Source organism: Zalophus californianus, chromosome 1 (genome assembly GCF_009762305.2).
Source record: "Zalophus californianus isolate mZalCal1 chromosome 1, mZalCal1.pri.v2, whole genome shotgun sequence".
Lineage (NCBI taxonomy): Eukaryota > Metazoa > Chordata > Mammalia > Carnivora > Otariidae > Zalophus > Zalophus californianus.
Window position 1 is genome coordinate 17,332,477 of NC_045595.1, and position 21,799 is coordinate 17,354,275.

General features: G+C 42.2%; 1 protein-coding gene across 17 annotated transcripts in view; it reads right to left on the minus strand.

The window, feature by feature from the left end:
• Window positions 1-21,799, minus strand: part of MAP4 (microtubule associated protein 4) — a 187,210-nt gene that overhangs the window by 39,126 nt on the left and 126,285 nt on the right. For 14 of the 17 annotated variants that reach the window (XM_035722472.1, XM_035722471.1, XM_035722462.1 and 11 more), the window contains 4 exons: window positions 18,627-18,740; window positions 16,149-16,283; window positions 14,426-15,583; window positions 13,661-13,783 (listed from right to left, as the gene is read on the minus strand). In XM_035722472.1, coding sequence (XP_035578365.1) covers window positions 13,661-13,783; window positions 14,426-15,583; window positions 16,149-16,283; window positions 18,627-18,740 — 1,530 coding nt within the window. Of the gene's footprint in view, window positions 1-8,339; window positions 11,685-13,660; window positions 13,784-14,425; window positions 15,584-16,148; window positions 16,284-18,626; window positions 18,741-21,799 lie in introns of all 17 variants that reach the window. The other 3 variants (XM_035722448.1, XM_035722447.1, XM_035722449.1) reach the window with 1 other exon arrangement.

Genomic DNA, 21,799 nt, shown 5'->3' on the forward strand with positions numbered 1-21,799 from the left:
GATCCAGAGACTTTGACACAGGGAAGGGCACAGAGTGGCTTATACCAACACATACCAAGGAAGAAATCACACAGAACAAGAATTAATGGGTTTAAAGATTTTCAAATGAGGTGAATGCTACCTGGATCACAAAAGATGGGGAAAATCTAGTACAGAAGAATTAGTAAAATCTGAGGATGGCTCTGTCAGGGCTCTGGTCTGATTCAGAATTAAAGACATAGTTTCACTTGGGAATCCACATTCACCCCCAGGACACAGCTGTAGTAAGAACTCAAACCTCCCCAGCCACTGTGATATTTTTATCAAGTTGGTAGATGAGGAACTTAAATGAAGTCTTAAAAGGCTGAGCATGTCCAGGCAAAAATAAATGTACTTAGGAACCAGAAGGCTTCAATTCCAGACTGAGCCGCTACTGGAATTCTTTCCTCTACGTTCTACTATTCTTACAAAACTCACTTCAATGTCACCTCTGTGAAGTCTCCCACACCCTCACCCAAACTGACTCATCCATGTTTTTACAACATCATACCTGCTCTACTCCGTCTTAGGATTCAGCAACTACACCATAATCTTTTACTTATGTGCCTTTCCCGGGAGGGACTAGGAAGCGAGAAAATGACCAGTCCATTTTTGCCATGGGGGTGCCCAGCACTCGGATACACGTTAAGTAGGCTCTTAGAAAAGTTCTCTCAGTGGAAGGATGAATGGATTCCTTTTATACGGACTCTGTATCATTTGGCCTGACCCTTCCCATCATTAAACTCATCTAGAGAGGTTCCAGTTTGGAAGGTCCTTTGGGTTAAAAGACTTTTCCGTTCCATTCTGAGTCTGAGGAAAGTGCAGAGATTCCCATGTGTCTAGACAGTAGGTGGCTTCTAAGGCTCTTTCATCAGGCCATATAATGACATGTCTAGCCTCCAAGCGTGTTGGCACAACTGGCAGATGTTTCTGTTTTTGCCTGGGCCTTGAGCGAGTACTCAACGTGTTCAGGGCCTTGGTTTGGTATGTTCCACAACTGGTTCCCCTGCATCTTTCGTATCTGTTACCAAGGCAACGAAGCTACTTTCCAGATTGACCAAATGTTGCCAGTTACTGTCTCCAGGAAACAATTTCTAATAAATTATCACTACAGTGACAGTCGATTCTACTGATTACAATGACTGATGACACTCTTTACTAACAAAACCCGAAGGGTACAAAGTTGCAGTCTAAGTTTCTTACCTGGAAGGAAATGATGTTTGTGTTTATATGCACATACTTATATGCAAAAACATTTCAAAGCCATATTCTACTGAATTTCAGACACATTTCTTAGTACATGTTTAACTCAAGAAAACTGTGATTCTCCCTAATTAAGTTTCAAAGATTGGGAAGGAAACAAGATCAAAAAAACTGAAGCTAGAAATCTAACGTCTGTGACTCCTGATAAAGATAAATCACATACTGGGACCCACAAAATGGAGGCCTGGCTCACATCACAAATCTAAAGTCTAAAAAATCTAAGTCTGCACATGTGGGAAACGGCTCACTGTCAAGGAAATCTAACATATACCAATTACAACCCTTCAACTTAGCTTTAGCTAGCTTACCTTACCCTAGAAAATAGGACCTGCTGCTAGCCTTATAAGGAAGTCTCTAACCTCTTAGTCATGCTGTTACGCAGTACCTCTCGTAATGCTCTATAAAACTCGCTCTTGCCCAAAATCCCTCGGGAAGAGTGCGCCTCTGCTTCTTAGGCACAGTACTTCCCCAATCCATGGATTGTTTTCCTTTAATAAAGGACATCAAACTCCTTACTAAATTTTATCATTTTTGTCATTTGACACCCTAAAGCATTAAAATGTTTACAGATGAAACGTACTCCAAGAAGTAGGACTTGGAAACTCTAACCCTTTGTTCTTTTAGCATAGTAGTGACCCTCCCATAAGCCTCCATGAAAAAGAAAAGAGAATAATCCAACTAAAATAGGTACCTCCCCATCTCCTCCACCACGAAGTCTAAGATCCTCCGCTTATGGAGGCAACACACTGGCTCCCAGGACCCTTCAAGAGCTTATATTCTTCCTCTCAATCTCATCTCAGAATGTTTCACAGATCTCCCTACTTCCCAATTTGACTTATATGTCAGTCACTCCAAAATGTTTGCTACTTCTCAAATATTCCATGCATCTGTACTTGACTATGCCTTTACACAGTCTGTCCCCTAGAAAGCTTTACTCGCCTTTGCTCTACAAACTCATAGCTCAAATTACAGAACTTTTCTCACTAGAGTAAATTATCTGTTTGTGTGTTTATCTCCCCACTCTAGAATCCTTGAGGGGTAGAGAGTGGGTCATTAATCTACCCTTAGAATGTGGGAGTAATGTTACCTGGTGTCTGTTGAATGAATGAATGAACTAAATACTAAAAAGTCCAAATCATGTTGAGTGCCCACTATTTACAGAGCATTAGGCAATGTTTGTATGACAAGTACATTTTTGTCTAAACTTAAACTGCCATCATTGCTAAACAATCCTGCTCACAGCTGACATGACTTGCTTCAATATCTTAGGTTAAAGTTAAGAGGTAAGGGCGGAGGGGCGCCCAGGCAGTTGGTTAAGCATCTGCCTTCAGCTCACGTGATGATCTCAGGGTCCTGGGATCAAGCCCCTCATCAGGCTCCTTGCTCAGTGGGGAGCCTGCTTCTCCCTCTCCCTGCCACTCCCCCTGCTTCTGCTCTGTCAAGTAAATAAAATCTTAAAAAAAAAATTATAAGGTAAAGGAAATAAAGGGAAATACAATAAAGGGAAGACCTCTTTATTGTCCACTTCATATTTTATCTTATTATTTTTTTTAAGATTTTATTTTTCAATAATCTCTACACCCAATGGGGGCTCAAATTTAAAACCCCCAAATCAAGAGTTGCATGCTCTACCAACTGAGCCAGCCAGGTGCACCTTCATACTTTAAAGAAGTAAATATACCTGCAACATCAAAAATCAGAAGCTCAATTGTTTATCGTTTGTTTTCTGAATCTTCCATTATTATTGTCACCAGAAGATAAAAATGACCAGCGAGAGAGTGTGAGGGGAAGAACCTCATTTTAAAGTAGAAAAATTAATATATGCTGGACTCATTTCAAAGAATATTTACATGCTCTGGCTCAAATGAGGCAAACGGTAGCCCAGGATTCTTTGAGGGTTAAAAGAGTTTAAGAGAGTGCTGGGCATACAGTAAGTTTCAAAAAATGGTAGCTATTTTTAGTTGTATGACATATAGAATTTCCCATTAAGTTTCTTTAATATACAGCTCTTTTTAAAAAAGCCCAGAGAATGAGCAGGTAGGTGGGAAGAAAGCAGCAGAAAAAAAGATATTACCAAACACATACTTCTCCAGTTGTAAAATTGTAGCAAGTTTTAAGATTACAAATGGTTTTTTCATCTGATGAGCATATTTTATTTATGAAACTGTTAGGATCTGGGGTTTATAAATTACTTCGAGTTTCATGCCAAGAGAACTTCCCACCATAAACTGACATTCCCAGCTGCTGGAAGAAGGGCTCAGGGAAACTAAAGAAAAAGAAATGAAGCCAGAAAAAAGAAGGCCAGGTTCTAACTATGGCAAAGGGAAGGGCCTGTCTACGGGGATCCATGGTGACTGTCGCACTCCCAGGACAACATGCCAAGTGCACTGTCACTCACAGCTCTACCTGGCTGCCAGGGAAGCAACTGGTGTGAAGCGACAGCACAGACTTGAGTCCAGTAGAGGGTCGTCCTTTCACACCTGCTCTTCCATTCAAAAAACCAGTCCCACGGGAAGTCCTTTTCTGACAAAGTGAGCTTAGATTGCCCAAAGTATTACAATCCTCCATGCCTTAGAACATGCAGAGTGTGACGAAATCTTCCGTAAACTTGAGAGTGGCATGAAAACATAACAGGAGAGGAAACAGTGCATATAGTTAGCAATATATTCACTTAGCCTATTTAAAAGAGGGTAAGACTGGCAAAAGAGAATTCATTAGGGGCACCTAAGATAATTCATTTATAATTTTAAAAATGTCATTAGGCAGCATATATATGTAAAGCTCAATACTAGCTGTGAGGAAAAACACATGAATAAATCAAACATAGTCTCAGCCTGGAGAATAAAATGCTAGACAGAGCCAAAAGACCTAGATCCCAATCCCAAATTAGCCTCCAATTCAAAATTTATGTCCTCATGATGTGTTTCCATTTTTCTACCTAAAAAAGTACTTAGTGCTTAGATATTAAAATAAAACATATAACGACTAATTGTCAACCTTCATCTGTTTCTTTTAAAGACTTAAAATTTCTGGAAGGTTCCTCTGAGGCAAGAATAAGAAAAGTACAGGTCTTAGTGTCAGAAAGACTTGGGTTCAAATTCTACCTCTGACATTATACTATGGGCATGACCTTCATGTGGAGAGTCGCCATTTTCTTATCTGTAAAATGGAGAGAATACTTCATACCACTGTTTTGGTGTGTGTGTATGTATGACTACCTACCTACCTACCTATTGATAGATAACTAGGCACATGGTATTCACTCAATAGATGGTAGTTGCTATTAATCACTGGCTATCTGGGGGACGTGCAGTTAACACAAATGATCTGAAGTGAAGAACAAAGGAAACATTTAACAAGGCCAGGTCTAGAACCAATCATGTTGATTAAACCTCAGAGTCTACATGACCAATGGTATTTTAGTATGAGGGGCCACCCTGCCTAGTCTCCTATCAAAAATCACTACACTCCCCATTCCACTCAGTTCCCTGCCTCGGGGTTACCTAAAGCTCTGAATCTGCACATTCACCTGCTTCCTGGATATCTTGAAGAAGCCTTACTAGAAATCTGCATGGAAGATCTTCTTACTGGAAGATCTGCATGAAGAAAACATCAAAATACCAGTGAGGGAGGAGGGCACGCACACCCGAATATGTGAGGTTACTGAACATGGCACAGTATTCTGTGGCTGGACAGAAAATCTCACCATACAAGACATCACCTCTCCCTAGGATAATGGATTTTTATTTATCTTTTTACAAAACTATACAAGTCAATTCTCAATTTTGTATGTAGTAGTAAGTGGGGAGAAGAGTCAGGAAAACCCTAAAAAACAGTCATAGGGTGAGGAGTGGGACTAGACCTCTTAGTTATGACAATATACTATTAAAGCCACATTATGCTACTGAAGCCTCAGTGGAAAGACCAATGGATCAGACAACAGCAAATACACACAGGAATGTAGAACCTGACAAAGGTGGCACTTCAGTAGGAGACAGATTAGACACATGCTGGTAGATGACCAAGAAATTCTATGTCACATCTCATAAATCACACACACACACACACACACACACACACACACACGTATGTCAATTCTACATTGATCAGAGATGCAAAATATGAAAAATTAAAAATAGAAGTTATTTTTATAAACTCAGAGTAGGGATGGATGGATGCTTAACCGACTGAGCCACCCAGGCGCCCCTAAATTAATTCTCTTTTGCCAGTTGTATCCTCTTTTGAAATAGGGAAGTAAATACATTGCTAACTATATGTTCCTTTATAAACTTGGTAATACATAAGGAAGTCACTAAATAAGTAAAACACAAAATAAATCTAAGCCAAGAAACATGCTCACCCGTGAGGTCAGCACGCGTAGTAACAGAAACACGCAATAGTGGAGAAAGTACAGAGGAGGCAGTACGGTGTTTTCCGAGTGTGAGTGTACCTCTGTGGCCCTACGGGGGACCGAGTGGCAACACCTGTCTAAATTACCAATCCACAGTCTTCAAACCAGAGAATCTACTTCAGAGTCCTTTTTTATTACACAGATGTGCTAGCACAACTAGGACATTCTGTATATATGAGGACAGTCTACGTACCTTGCTTCTAATAAAAAAGAACTAGGAAACACCTAAATGTCCACCAATAAAGAAGTGGTAAAATACATTAGTGTATATCCACATGATGAAAATACTACATAGCTATTAAATAAGAATGAGGCCCTCTTCTTTGTACTGATCTGTAAAGACCTTTAAAATAATTGTTAGGTTTACGGGGCACCTGGGTGGCTCAGATGGTTAAGCATCTGCCTTCGGCTCAGGTGATGATCTCCAGGTCCTAGGATCAAGCCCAGCTCAGTGGGGAGTCTGCTTCTCCCTCTACCTCTGCCTCTCCCTCTACCTCTGCCTCTCCCTCTACCTCTGCCCCTCCCCCTGCTTGTATACTTTCTCTCTCTCTCAAATAAATAAAAATCTTTAAAAAAAAATAACTGTTACGTTTACAAAGCAAGGCACACACCAGTACGTATGGTAGATCTCATTTGTATAAAATCCACAAATGTGTATGTCATTGCTTCTTTATGCATAAACTCTCTGGAAGGATGTATAAAGATACGCTTAACATTGGGTGCCTCTGGAGAGGGAAATATGGATGGGGACCGATGGAAGGAGACAGACTTACGTTTAAGTGCACACCCCTTCATACCAAGGGAATGTACTAACTGATTCAAAATTCCTAGAAAAATTTTTTTAAAGCTTTTATTTTATTTAGCACACACACAGGGAGAGAGTTAACACAAGCAGGGGGAGTGGGGAGGGAGAAGCAGACTTCCCACTGAGCAGAGAGCCTGATGCAGGTTCGATCCCAGGACCTTGGGATCATGACCTGAGCTGAAGGCAGATGCTTAACGACTGAGGCACCCTGAAAAAGAAATCTAACTATTAAAAAAAGTAAATACTGTCCTTAGGGGGAAGGTGTAAGAGTTATAGAAGAAACAATAACTTTTGCCTGAAATCCACCATTCTCTCCTTAGCCACTCTACAAGGCTACCCCTAACAACACTGAGCTTGGCTTGGCCAAGGCAAGGCCTTGAAAGTTCTGAAACTTCTGCTTTGCTTACTCAAGAATGAAAACAAATCCTCTTACTACATTTCTTTAGAAATACTGAGCAAAAATAAATGGCTAGCATTCAGAAAATTTACATGTCACCCTTTGTATCACTGTTCAAACTGAAGAACCAGCCTAAAAACTAACACTAAAGAACTGGATAGAACACTGAAATCCTAACGAAGGCTGGAACGCCCTCTATCTATGACTTCATTTTCTGCCTTGGCAATAGGGTAGCTAATAGAAGAAAGATAAAAACAGAAAAGATGAGAATGTCTTATGCAGATAATGACCTTTAGTATTCTCTACTCACACAGCACGTATTCCTTACTGGGTACAAAATCCATGCAAAGCACAACCTTTACCCAAAACAAAAAGTCCGTATCATGCAGCATATCATCCCCTGATGAAGCCTGTCCAAAACCCTAAGGCCAACTCGTGTTTTTTGTTTTGTTTTGTTTTAAATTTCTGGAGTTAGTAGCTGCATCATGCAAGGTGAGAAACATCATCATCAGAAGGCTGCAAAACCTCAAAGGCTAGGAAACATTTTTTGAAGGTTAGGCTCAGGGAAGCCATGATTAGATGTATACTTTTCAGGAAAAAAAGAAAGAAAACATTTCTAAATCTCGAAGGAAATACCTTTCTCAGTCTCATTGCAAGTACTTGACTGAGGAGGTCCAAAAAGGACAAAAATAGGAAGAATCCCACATCAGCAAGTTTTACAGACTTGTCCGAGGATGTAGACTATGTCACATGGACAAAGACTATGCTCCAACTCCACCCGATGTGCAACTGTGGCCAATGGCTATGAACAGCAAACTGGTAGAAGATGTGGTTGCATCACTGAGAGATCGTTTCCCACTTCTAGAAACACAGAGTCTGTGCCTAGCAATGCTGGTCGGAAGCTAGTCACCATGTCCTCATAAGGGGAAGACCATTTTCACTGACTCCAAAAGCAATTTGGATATTCAGTCTCACCAGCACAAGCTACAAATATATACTGACAAGAAAATAAATCCCACGCATACAGCTGGATCTGAAATGTTTTCTTTCCTCCTGTGAATCCTTACACAAAATAATGATTAATCATTATCTGGCCGTAAGCTTTACACACAGGAGGCACTTTTTTTTTTTTAATTAAGAATAGTGGATGATGATAGACCTTCTGTTAAACAATTCATTGTTTGAAATTCAACTTCCCCTAAAACTCAAGGCTCAGTGCTGGGTAAAAAGACATGCAACCAAGTCACCAGCCTCCTCAAGCTGGACACAAGGCATGCCTTGGCTGCAGAAAACACGTAATTAGCAGTTACACATTTTCATGCTGACAAACCAACGATTAACAAGGATGATTAGAGTCTGGATAGAACCAAAGCACAAGCTCTTTGCCTTTTGGATGCTGACTCAAAAGCCACAAGCACACACATTTCCCCATGACAGGGTCATACCGCTGGACTTCAGCTGCCTGGGTCTCTCCCGCTCCTGGACGGTAGACTTTGGCAGAAGTGGAGTAAGGCCTCGGGACTTGGTGGGTCTCATGTAGCCTTTCAAGGGTTCTGCCATTCGGCTTTTATCTTCCTTCTTCCCTTCTCCTGGTGCCTTTTGCTCAGACTTTTCGGTCATTTTGTCGGGGGCCTCCGAGATCTTATCTTTGGGTTCTGGGAGTTCCGGGTCCTTGGAAGTAGGCACTACGAACTTATCTACCGCCTGCGACGGAAGAGCTACAGTTCTGCCGTCTGAGAAATCTGACTGGAATTCTGGTGTTGCCGAGGAAGTATGTTCGGATTCAGTGATTTTAGAAGCCGGGCTAACTTCTTCCACTTTATTTTTTTCACTTTTTGGAGGCAAAAGGGCCCTATCTACCTCCTTATTCAAACTGTCTGGGTCCTTGGAATCTCGACTGTCAGCATTTTGGTCCTCACAGAAACTGGGCTTTTGTGCTTTGTCTTCCAGTAAGTCAGGGATTTGAACTGGAGCAGAACCTTCCTCAGACTCTTTCTTTTTGTTAACTGAGTCTGTTGGAAAATTATTCCTATCTGCACATGGTTCTAGGATTCTGACCTCACCTGGTAGGCTCTGGTCTTCTACTGGCACTCCAGAAAGGTGTCCCTTTGCAAACTCTGTGATTTTTTCTATTGAAGGCTTAGATGCAGCACTGGGCACTGACTCAGATCCTCCCATCACAGGTCCTCCATTCATCCCTCCTTCATTCTTCATGGGATCAGCAAGCTCACCTTTATTCGTAAGACAGTTACCTCCCTGGCTCTTAACTGTTTCTACGGCTGCTGTAAAAGCGAGGGCAACCCCTCCTCCCATGCTTGCAGAAGGCCTAACAGCGGAGGGGGCCTTGGGTCTTTCCTGACCTGGGACTCCATCTTTGCTGCAATTATCTACCAATAATAATTTGGATATCTGGGCTGGAGAGGTCTCTTGCCCACTTTCTGCCAAGAGGTTTGGAAAAGAATCACCCTCCTTTACAACTTGAGAAGCACGAGTGGGCAGTCCTTCACGGGCTGCTGACTCCAGAGCCTCTGGAAGGGCTGACTTATTCATCAACCCTGGGAGTGTTCTGGGGCAGGTAAATGTGATATTTCTATTTTCGTCCACATAGCCCATTCCTTCAGTTCTGTGGTCCCCTGTGGTTTCCATGGGAACACGTATTTTTGATGCATCTATCGTATTCTCCAGAAGATGCTTCTCAGGAAAACTATTTTTAACCTTTTTACTTTTTCCATCATTGCTCCTTTCATTTGGTTTGTCAGCCACTGCAGCATGTCCCTTGGCTGCATCTGTCTTATTTTCTACAGACAGTGCTGAAGGGACAAATCCTGCCCCCTGGATTTGGTCTTGGCAGCTCACATCTGTCACCTTGGTAGCTGGTTCAATAACAGCGGAGTCCTTGACTATATTTGTCTTGTTCCCACCAAGAGCCCCAAGCTCAAAAGAATTAACCTCATCATTCCTCCCTTTTTGGTCACCTACTTCCACTGTGGGAATAGCTGATGTACATGGGGACAAAGGATCGTGATTTAAAGGGAAAGCAAGTCCTACGTCCTTGTTTTGATGAGGAGTACTCCCAGCATCTCTATCCTTCCCTACAAAAGGTGGGTTGGGGGTTTCTTCCTTGCTCTCCATTCTAGCAGGCTGTGTGGAATAATTATTTTTGAACTTTTTGTTTTTGCCCTCACTACTCCTTTTTTTAGGCTTTTCAGAAATCCAAGGAGCTGCCTCACTACCCATCCAAGGACATTTTCCTTCCTTGCTCTGGCTACTGACACCCCTATCGATGGCTGCGGCCCCTCTTTCTGTTCTAGCGCTGGAAGTCTGAGCTGTGCCTGACCCATTTCCCAAAGGAATCAACATGTGTGAGGCGCTGGCCCCCCAAGCGTCAGCCATCTCTGTAGGCTCCCCCATCACCACCCCCTCAGTGAGACTCACTATGGTCCCTGGTTGCTTTGAAGAACCCAGCTCCTCACTCTTCTCCCCAGCAGGCGTTCTTTCGGTTTTAGGGGCTGGCTCACTTGGCGCCAGAACAGCTGAGCCATCCTTCCAGCTGTCCACAAAAAACGGTGGCTCAGATCTTGCTCTTCCCTTCCCAGAACCGGCTCTCACCCTCCCAGAACCTGCCCTTGCCTTCCTGCTTCTGCCATCGCCTGCTATTCTCTGAGATGGCTCATTCTCTAGCCCAGGTGTCGGAACTAACATCTCGTCCTGCGGCTGCTTGGAAGCTAAGATGCTCATCTCTTGGCTTGGCTTGGGAAGAGCTTCCTTTGTTAGTTCTTTAATCCCTTCAGAAAACCCTGTCTGTCTGTCTTTCTGCAATTTAGTCACTTTACTTTCATCATTCCTTTCTTTTAGACTACTTCCTAACGAGGTACCTGCTGGCAAAGTGGGCACCAGATCAGGCAATTCTTTTGCTGCTGTGGGTTTTGAGTCCCCACCCATGGCCTCTTGGTCCAAGACAGGAGAGCAACCCTCTTTGGGTTTGATCTCCAAGGGAATTTCTACTTTGTGTGCAGAAACTTCTGTCAAAGGTTCTTTTAGACCAGGCGAGCCTACTGTCCGGCCTTCATCCACGGGAGTCTTCAGGTTGGGTATAGGCTCTGGTTTGCCTTCACCTAGCTGTAGCCATTTCTGGTCCTGGCCCAGTGGTACTGACTTGTTACCACTGACTTTCGCTTCTCTTCCTGGCTTGGGCTGAGAACTTCCTGCAGTTTTCAGGGGTTCTTCCAAAAGACACAAAGGAACACTGAGACTTTCTGAGACGAAGTTCTCAGCTACCAGTTTGGCGGCTCTGGACTCCACTTCACATTCCTTTTTTAAGTTTTCTCTGGACGCTAGTCCATATTCTGTGCCCACTGTGGGAGGCAGGGTGGGGAGAACCCCTGATTTCTCTGGGACTGCTGCACAGGGATGACCTTTATGGTCGTCCACACTGTTGTCATCCCAAGGTCCCCCAGCTCGGGGTTGAGAATATCTCTTTTGCTTTGGCTTCTTCTTTTTTTTCTTCATCATTGGTGGACTTTCTATATTCCAGGCCTCCCTGCCAAGATCTCGCTTAGGTTCAAGGAAGTCAACATGAGTACTTTTCCTTTGGTTCCCAGGCTCACCATAAGTAGACGGACCAGAGACCCAACCCAACTCAGACAAAGAGCAGGGGCCCAGGCCAGGATTGAGAGTCTTCTGTGGAGAAGAGCCTCCCAGCAGCTCAGGCGGGGCCCTGGCAGGCCTGGGCCGAGGGGACCTGCGATCACTGGGTCTGCACACTTGTTTGCCTTGTGTGGGAGGGGTACCTGTAATACATGAAGTTGGCCAAAATTCCAAAAAAAAACTCCTTGTTATTGTTTCTTTAAAAAAAAAAAAAGTCCATTTACTGACTCAGTTAAGTCTATTTTCACCAACCCACACACTAATTGATTTAGGAAAACAGGTTTTTTCTACAGTATTTCTCACTCTTAACTGGAATTAGCAAATTAACAAAGATCATCATCTCAGGTAAAGAAAAAAATTCAAACAGAGATCTTCTAAACCTTCTATAATAAGTAGTGCCTGTAAATCTCATCTGATATTTATATTTGTCATTATTTTTAATAGGTACATAATTTTCAATTCTGCAACAAGATGGTAAACTCCTATCTCTTTCTGGTGACATTTGTTCATTAACTGAATGAAATATATATGATTTTGGACAGAACTTATAATTCTAAGAGTCTGTCACCAATATTATACTAATTACTTGTCAGGCTAACCAGATCAACTCTGGGAAACAGAACAGGAGGCCAGACTTATGCTATGGGGGGCGGGGGAGGGGAGAAGAAAAGAAAAAAAGATACTGAATTAGTATTTTGGCCAAAGAAAAATCCTCATCATTCCAGAACCAAAGCCTCCTACTTTGAAAGACAAATGTGTTAGATTTCAATGTTCTGTTCCTAAATGTACTTCCTGAAAGACAGAAAAATATACATAATGCCCAGTAGGTAGAATTAGAACAATTAGGATAACCACCCTTAGGAAAGTTTCAGGAAATCAACTGCTCCAACCTCCTGTCGTCAAGTCAGTGCAGCACGGATTCAAGGTCCTGGAAAGAGTCCCACTAAGAGCAGGTCTAGGACAGCTTTTGTCAAGTCTGACCCAATGAAATGATTTCAGAAAACATTAGAACACTTATGTAGCACCATTTGTTCTTGTTTTCACCCTCCAATGTCCTCCAAATCCTACCCTTGATTTAACACCTCAGGTCAGTTACTGCTTCTCTCAAAAAAGTGCTAGGCTTTAGTACTCCACAACATTTATAATATTTAATTTGGCAATTAACCAGCAGCTATTTGGTGCTATCTCTTATACTATTTATTGAATTATTATATAAATCTTTGGTTTCAGAGTTCATGCCTGGCAACTTTCCTTACCATACAGGCTATGATATAACAACACAAGGGCAAGGACCCAGACTTAAATAATTAATGCCTCAGCATGGTGTACTTTGTACATGATAAGGACTTGATAAATCTTTATTGATGTATTGGTCACTAAAACAACATTTAAAAAGATCGAACTTTATTTAGCTCCTACTTGGGGCTAGACAGTATATAAGCACTACAGAATCTCAGTGACATAAGTCGTGGTCCCTGTCCTCAAGTGCACATTCTAATCAGTCGCAGAGAATCATTAAGCTGATAATCATACACACGTGCTTTGGGCTTACATCAAAAACGTAATCTTAAAGTTCACTGAATGACTGAACTCCAAGTTAGAAAGTACCTTGGAGCAATGCCTCTCCGAGTTCAGTGTATACAACAATTATCTGGAGAACTTGTTAAAATGCATATAAAGGTCTGAGGTGGAATCCAGGATGATGCATTTCTAACAGGCTCCCAAGCAATGCAGATGCTGTTGGGCCACGAAACACATTGTAACTAGCAAGGGCTTACTAGCAAAGGTTTATAGAACATTTGACCAACATATTCCTCTTACAGCTGAATAAACAGAGAAACAGGGAAGTTAAATAACCTGCCCAAGACCACACAGCATAGAATAGTGAACAGCTGAACTGAGTTAAAATTTAGATGTCTTGAGTTGATGCGATAATTTAAAAATATGTAAGCAGCTTTCTGCCTAAACAAGATAAAAATCTGTCTAAGAAGGAGAATGGACTTCATAAACAATACTGCTAATTAAACCACCACAAAACCAGGGACAACATCGACCACCACCAACCCATTGCTCCCAGTCCAAGTGGTTTCAGAGAGTCCACTGGGTATCCCTCACTTACCTGAGGTCTCTGAAGGAAGCTCGGAAGGTTGACTACTGAATGGTTTCTTTTGCTCTTGTTTCTCCAACACAGAATCCTCCTCTGTCGGCAGGTTGGACTTTTGGCCCACGGCTGTGGCTGGATCTAAATGTAACAGCAAAAACCACACAGGTTTTAGAGCAGCACTACTTCAGCTATTTTTCCACCTTTCAAAAACTGGGAGCAGGAAGTTTTGGAGGAATGAGAGATGCTCCTCTGAGGGCAGCAGAGAAATGGAGTGGTGGCTGGAAGGTGAAGTTGGGAAACTGTTTTTGTTTTAAATGGGAAAAATAAATATTTGTATGTTGGTGGGAATGATTCAATGGACAGGGGGAAAAACTGGTGAGTGGCAAGAAAGGAAATGGCTAGTGCATCCTAAAGTAGGGAAGAGGAGGTGGGGTCTAGGGGCAAAATGGAGATCGGCCACAATTAGGGGCAGGCAGAGACTAGGGATACAGTATACAAGTAGGTAGATGAGGTGGCAGAAGTCTGTGAACGTTCTCTTTTATTGTTGAAATTACCAACAAGGAAAACAGATCAGCAGAGCAAGGAAAACAGATCGGCAGAGAAATAAGGAGGGAGATGTTGGAAACCGGAGGATGAAGGTGAGAAAGACAGTCTAGGAGAGCGGCAATGTGCATAGACTTGCAAAATACAGTGTAATTGTCCTTATTTTATCTGGTTTGTCCCTCACCTTTCTGGTGAGACCCTGGGAGACAGAAATACAGAGTAAACATAAACCCATACCTGGAGAACTGATGAAAGTAGATGCAGCTGACTGCTCCTCATCCTTGAGAGATTTTAACTGGGACTCCTCACTTATTTCTTCCTGTGACCGCACAATGTCCATGTCCTTAACTGGAACTGGTGCCACCTCTGTTTCTGAGAGTGCTGCAACATCCTTGGCTGGACTCACACTGTTGGCCAGAGTCACCTCTGTCCCAGGGAGCGGAGCCACATCCTTAGCCAGGGTTAACTCTGTTTCTGGGGGCTGAGGCACATCCTTGATCAGGGTTACTTCTGTTTCTGGGGGCACAGCCACATTCTCACCCAGGGCCATCTCTGTTTTTGGAGGTGAAACCATGTCCTTGCCCAGGGCCAATTCTGTTTCTTGGGGTGGAGCCACATCCTTGCCTAGGGCCATCTCTGGTTCTGGGGATGGAGCCATGTCCTTCATTAGAGCCTTTTCTGTAACTGGATGTGGAGCCATATCCTTGACTGGGGCCACCTTGGTTTCTGGGGGCAGTGCCACATCCTCGGTCGAGATCACCTTGGTTTCCAGATGCAGCGCCATGTCCCCAGTCAGGGCCACCTCTGTCTCTGGGGACAAGGCCACCTCGTTGGCTGGGAATATTTCTGTGGATGACAGAACATCCTTAGCCAGTGCCACTTCTATTTCTGAGAGTGATACCACACCCTTGGCTGGGGCCATCTCTCTGCCTATGGGTGGTACCATGCCCTCATCTGGGGACACATCCATTTTTATAGGTGGGGCCCTCTCTGTTTCTTTGAATGGTAATACATCCGTGGCTGGGGCTACCTCTGTTTCTGTGGGCAGTACCATGTCCTTGGCTAAAGATACATTGGTTTCTGTGGACAATACAGCATCCTTAACCGGGGCTTCTTCTGTTTCTCTGTGTAGTACCATGTCCTTGACTAGGGCCATATCTGATCCGATAGGTGATTCCATGTCCCTAGCCAGTGTCACATCTGACTTGGTAGATGGTTCCGTGTCTTTAGCCAATGCCACCTCTGTTTCTGTGGCCTGTGCCATGTCCTTGGCTGGAGACATCTCTGTTTCTCTAGATGGTGCCATGTCAGCAGCCTTCAGTCCCATCCTGATTTCCAATGCTTCTGCTGATGCCCTCTCTCCTGCTGATGTCACTTCTACCTCTTCGGCCGGCTCTACGGGAAATAAGTTGGAAATTTAGGACCCATCATAGTGTGCTCGGAGCTCTGCATTCAAAACTTCTTTTCTGAGAGCATAGGAGTATCTAGATTTTGTGACCATTACACACTAAGCATGACCTAAAAAGCTGTCTAATTAATGTATTTGTGCCTACTCTCTGATAGTCCCAGTACTGAGAAGAACAGGATTTTGAGAGAGTAAAGAGTGGAGGAAGAAAGGAAAAGGAAAGAAAAAAACACAGGTTTAAAATCAACAACAACACAGGCACACAATTATTTTAGGAATGGGAACCTGTGGGACATCCAGAAAAAAACCTCCAAGTCCTGAGTATGCACTCAATTAAAAAGGGATTTTCTCTGCCCGTGAACTCCAAGTATTGTATTTCAACCACACCTTCATTCCTTCAGCTGTGAAATCAGTAATTAAAGGAATAAAAGCATTTGTGATAGTTCTGAAATTTTTATCTATACTGCTTTATGCTGCTAAAAATTAAGTCTGATGATTTAAATTGACTAAGATACTACAACCATTCAGTGATAAAGAGGGGTTGTAATAAGTTACCTGCTGTGGGCTGCAGAGGTTGTGTCACAGCCTCTGGGGAAATGAAGGATTCCAAGTGTGGAGAGTTTGGGGCTTCCATAGGCCACCCCTGAGGTCCAACACTTTCAGGAGCGAATGTGTCACAGGGAAACAGACCTAATATTGAAAACACAAACAAAGAGATTTTTGAAAACTGGGTCAATAATAGGGAGAAAAAGGCATATGATATTTAAAATCAGCTTTATACATCTGCCTTCGGCTCAGGTCATGATCCCAAGGTCCCAGGATAGAGCCCCATGTCGGGCTCCCTGCTTAGCGAGGAGCCTGCTTCTCTCTCTCCCTCTGCCCCTCCCCCTGCTCATGCGCGCTAATAAATGAATAAAATCTTCAAAAAAAATCAGCTTTATATATATTGCCATAGCGACACAGGACCAATGAAAAACAAAGCAAGAAAGTTTTAAAGTAAAAACCATTGACGTTCTTCAGGGTTTTGGCAAATTGTTAACTGGCTGTCATATCATTAGTCAGCATTGATTGGCTACCTTCTACATTGTATTGTGAAGAGTAAAAATACTGAAGACTGAATGCTAGCACCAATAAATATCACAAATGATACAAGATAACACATAGTAAGGAACTGAGTCTTGATTTCCTCATCTGTAAAATGAAATCAATGCCTCCCTCTGCAACATTACAATAGTTTTGTGAAAATGCTTTATAAATTATTAAGAAATAGACAAGTGTTAAGGGATTGTTATTACGCTGTGCTCTAAGACATAATAGGGGATTTACTATCACATGGTCCTTGCCAACAAGAGTATTACAATTTAGCTATAGAGGCAAGACAGACATGTATCAAATACTGTATAGTATGGACTAAGTTCTCTAATAGTTTAAAAACAACGATGAGGACCAGAACAGTGACGGAAGAGTTCAGAGGAGAAGCAAGAGCAGGAAGAGAGGAGAGAGTAGTCAATTTGAAGGATGGAGAACACTGAGCAAAAAGAAAGGTATGAAAATGCCAACAGGACAAGAATGTTTCTGTGACTACAAAATTAGCTGGATTCAAGTAGATGTTGCATACCAGAGAGGGAAAATAGGATTAGAACAAACAATGGAAGAAGGATTTGGAAAGCCAGAGAAATTTAGACTTGAGAGGAAAAAAAGAGTGTCTTAAGGTCTTAATGAAAATGAGATGATGAATACAGAACAGGGACCTAGTGACCAAATCAGCAGATATATGTGGAATGAATTTAAAAGGGAGCAGCTTAGGTATAAAGTGATAGGGGCTTTACATGGGGGAAGACAGCAGAGGGAGCATAAAGGAAGAGAAGATGCTGTAAAGAAGTCAATGGGACTAAATGACTCACTGAAAGCTGAAAAGCATCAGGAGACTACACAGATAGCACATCAAGGTCAACCCATTTAACATCCTTCCCCCTAGAGATCTGCAGTCCAAAGAGAAGCATAAATACAACATATTATTAGCCATGATCTTTACAAATAGAAAATTATAAGCATTGTTGGAAGTGGGACTTATTAGTGATAGGTACTGAAGGAAACCTGAAAGTCACCACCAAAATATGCCTCTTTGACATAAAAATTATTTTGAGCTGAAGGCAAGTAGGGAGCGGTAGACCTAGAAAAACCTCTCCACTTTCTGCTTAAAGGCAGGATATAAATTCTCCACTTCCTGGAGACAGATTCTTACCAGCCCAGAGAGGGCACCAGAGGAATCTGCAGACAAACCTTACTCCATCAGTTCCCTCCCATGCATTTTCTTCTCACAGTTTGCCACTCAGGAAAGCCTAAAACTGCTTTCCTTTGTCCTGTCATTTCTTTACACATTTACTGTTCTTTGTTGAAGATACTAACCAAAATTCTAAGCTACCACTTTGCATCACTTTTCACCCGTATGGTAGATGCTGCATGTGTTAACAAAGTGTCTCCTGTTAATCTGTCTTTTTGTTTTAGAGTCCCAGCTGAAAACCTAAGATGGGAGGAAGTAACGTTTCACCTCCCCCACAGTATCCTGGCCACATTCATGTTAAAAGTTACACAAAACCAGGAATAAGGATACTACTAATTGAGAACTAAGATCTGTTTAATGTTTACTAATTACCAGATGCCATGAGAAGTGCTTTTACAAAATTTTATTTCATTATCACCACATCTTTAAGGTAGGAACTATTGCTGGCCCCATATGGTAAAGAAATCAAAGTTTAGAGAGGATATAATTTACCCAAGGTAATGAGCTACTAAAATGTGGAAAGAGAATCTGGCCCTATCATATCGTATTCAAGATCCCATGAGAGGAGGTGAGCAGACACTGAGCACCCCAACTGCTGAATTCTCTCCTGAGACCAATCTAGATAAAGCCTTCTTACAGCCAGAGCCAAAAAACATGACTTTGCCTAGTGGTTAACTTCAAAGGTGATGGGTAAAAGGCAACATTAATTGTTGGGAGTTAAGCAATAAATCCAGTTGAAGACATCATACCATAACTGTCTTGCAGGGGATCATTTTGTTCTGTAAATGCTGAAGCATTGGTTGTTCCACTGGGGAGAAAGAGAAAATCCTCCAGGCCATCATCATGGTGCATCTTAAAGGGATCTGCAAAAAAGAAGAAATTTAAAACTCATTCCCAGTAAATACAACTAAAAAGATTAGCATTCCTTATTCTATGATGAATATTGATTGGTTACATGTGTCATCAACAGAAGTTAAATAAATTGAGAAAATATGTAACTGAACATGGTAGAGACTACCTTCTTCCTTTGTTACAAGTTAAGAATATATAATATATATTATATAATATATATAATATATATATAATCTTTTGATTCTCTGAATCAGCCAACAAATAAAAAACTAAAGGCACAACCAATGCTCAATTCTATAATATGCTAAGAGGTGAAATTACAGATATAATCAAACTCCAATATATATTTAGACATTCATTTTAGGTTATTAAGAAAAAAAAAAGACAGCCAGACAAGTAAAAAAAGACATTTTCACCTCATTGGACATCATGAAGAAACCTACTTTTAAGAAGTTGTCTGAATGAGACAAGATGAACAGCTGGCGTCTTCAGAATAGAGATAAACTCCAGAACCATGAGCTGCCATTAGTGAAGGCACTCAAAACGTCAGGGAAACTCTGTGCCGCCTTCTTTTTTTTTCTTTTTTAAGATTTTATTTATTTATTTGACAGAGAGATAGTGAGAGAAGGAACACAAGCAGGGGGAGGGGGAGAGGGAGAAGCAGGCCTCCTGTCGGGCAGGGAGCCTGATGTGGGACTGGATCCCAGGACCCTGGGACCATGACCTGAGCTGAAGGTAGACGCTTAACGACTGCGCCACCCAGGCGCCCCAACTCTGTACCTTCTTACATGAGAAAGAAAAGCAAAGCCAGTCAGGCCAAGCAAGAATTTTGCTACTAAGGGACACTTGTTCTGATGAGCTCTGGGTGTTATATGTAAGTGATGAATCACTAAATTCTACTCCTAAAACCAATATTACGCTAACAATAATTTTTTTTAAAGATTTTATTTGTTTATTTGAGAGAGCACATAAGTGGGTGTGGAAGGGCAGAGGGAGGAAAAGCAGACTCCCTGCTGAGCAGGGAGCCTGATGCAGGGCTCAATCCCAATCATGACCTGAGCTGAAGGCAGACACTTAACTGACTGAGCCACCCAGGAGCCCCGAACTAACTAGAATTTAAATAAAATTATCCTGTGTGCTCACTGCTACTAGCAAGTCTACTTCCATCCTTGAGCAGACAGATCAGCATGTATTCCAACACAAGTAAAGGATACTCAGCCTTTAACTGTGGATACTGTTTCCAAATTTATTTAAAGTTGCCTCCTTTCTTTTTGATCTTTAGTCATGAAATGTTCACAAGAGCGGCACCTGGGTGGCTCAGTCGTTAGGCATCTGCCTTGGGCTCAGGTCACGATCCCAGGGTCCTGGGATCGAGCCCCGCATTGGGCTCCCTGCTCAGCAGGAAGCCTGCTTCTCCCTCTCCCACTTCCCCTGCTTGTGTTCTCTGTCAAATAAATAAATAAAATCTTAAAAAAAAAAAAAAAAAAGAAAGAAAGAAGAAAAAGTTCACATTTCTGCCCTGATACAGAAATGAAATATTAAGAATTCCATAGTCAACAGATCTTTGAGAAATGGACTAAATGATTTGTGATTTAATCTTTCTGGAGATTAAATATTCTAGATGGGGAGATTTGTGATCTGCATGGTTTTTTATTCTGGGTACTAGAAATGGGGCTAATAGTATGTTTAGTCCCTGCCCAGTCATAGGAAAATTCTTTATTCTTTACCAGAGACAAAAAAAAAAAAAAAAAAAGAATTCTGCTTCTAAGAAGGCCTTCTCAAAATTAGCACACATCTGAATTACCCTGCAGCCTTAAAGAAACACTGATTGCTAGGCCCTAAGAATCTGCATTTCTAACTCATTCCTTGGTAGATGCTAGTGACTCGTTCCCTTAAGGTGCTTCATTTGTCAGAGGCAGATGCATAAAAGCCTAGGCCTTGGGACAGTGTTCATTCCTGTGGCTCTGAGGCAGCTGTACCACCCTCCTCTAGCAAGAGGTGGCAAGATCAGAGGAGACTGTGGCACTGGGAAGTGCGAACAGCGGAAGGCAAACTGAGAAACTGCTGGGGATGAAGGAGGACCCAAAGCTGCTTCTCGCCACCAGCAGGGGAGTTGGGCGATGAGAGAGATTATAACCATTCATGCTGCCTGGTACCCCGGGGTTTGGAAAGGCTCCTCTTAACACACTTCCACTGAAGGAAAACGCAACGCCTAAACCATCAAGGACAGTAACTGCTGTACGGTTTGCATATTAGGATGGGAGACGTGCTACCTTGCATGTAAAAATGAATGGTTTTTACCAAGTTCTGTCATTTATTTATTATGTTTTTTCTGGATGCCTCTAATATGGCAGAGTCTGTGTGCTCTAAAAACCCAGAGATGCATAATAAGGTCAGGGCTGAGAACATTTAGCAGACGGATATTTTAGTTCAACTCAAAGAAGATCTTCACCTGATAAATATTTCAGCTGAGAACTAAAGGACCAAGTGGTTAAAGGGATGAAGACCTTTTCTCCGTATCCACATTCCCCCCCCTTAGTGACCTCATCTAATCTCACAGTTTAAAATTCTGTCCGTAAATTAATAACACTCAAATTTGTACCTCCAGCCATCTAGACCTCACCCCTTATTTCTTGATTTTCATATCAAATTGCCAATTCTTAATGTATAAAATAAAGCCAAAACATAACATGTTTCCCAAACTACCCCTCATACAATCTTCCCATCTCTAATGGCATTCTATCTTTTTAGTCAAAAACACTGGAGTCATCCTTAACTTCTCTCTTTCATATACCATTCCCAACTCGTAAGAAAATCCAGCTGAGCTGACCTTCAAAATGTCCCCCAGGATCTATTTTCCCCACCTCCACTGATTAGGGTGTCTCACAAGGCTATATGTAGTCAAGGCACTGGCCAAGGCCGTGATCATCAGAAGACTTGACAGGGGCTGGAGAACCTGCCTACACAGCGGCTTATTTACTTACCTCTATTGACTAGAGGCCTCTGATTCTCCCCTACATGGGCCTCTGCATAGCAACTGGCTATCCCCCAGGGTGAGTAAACCGAGAAT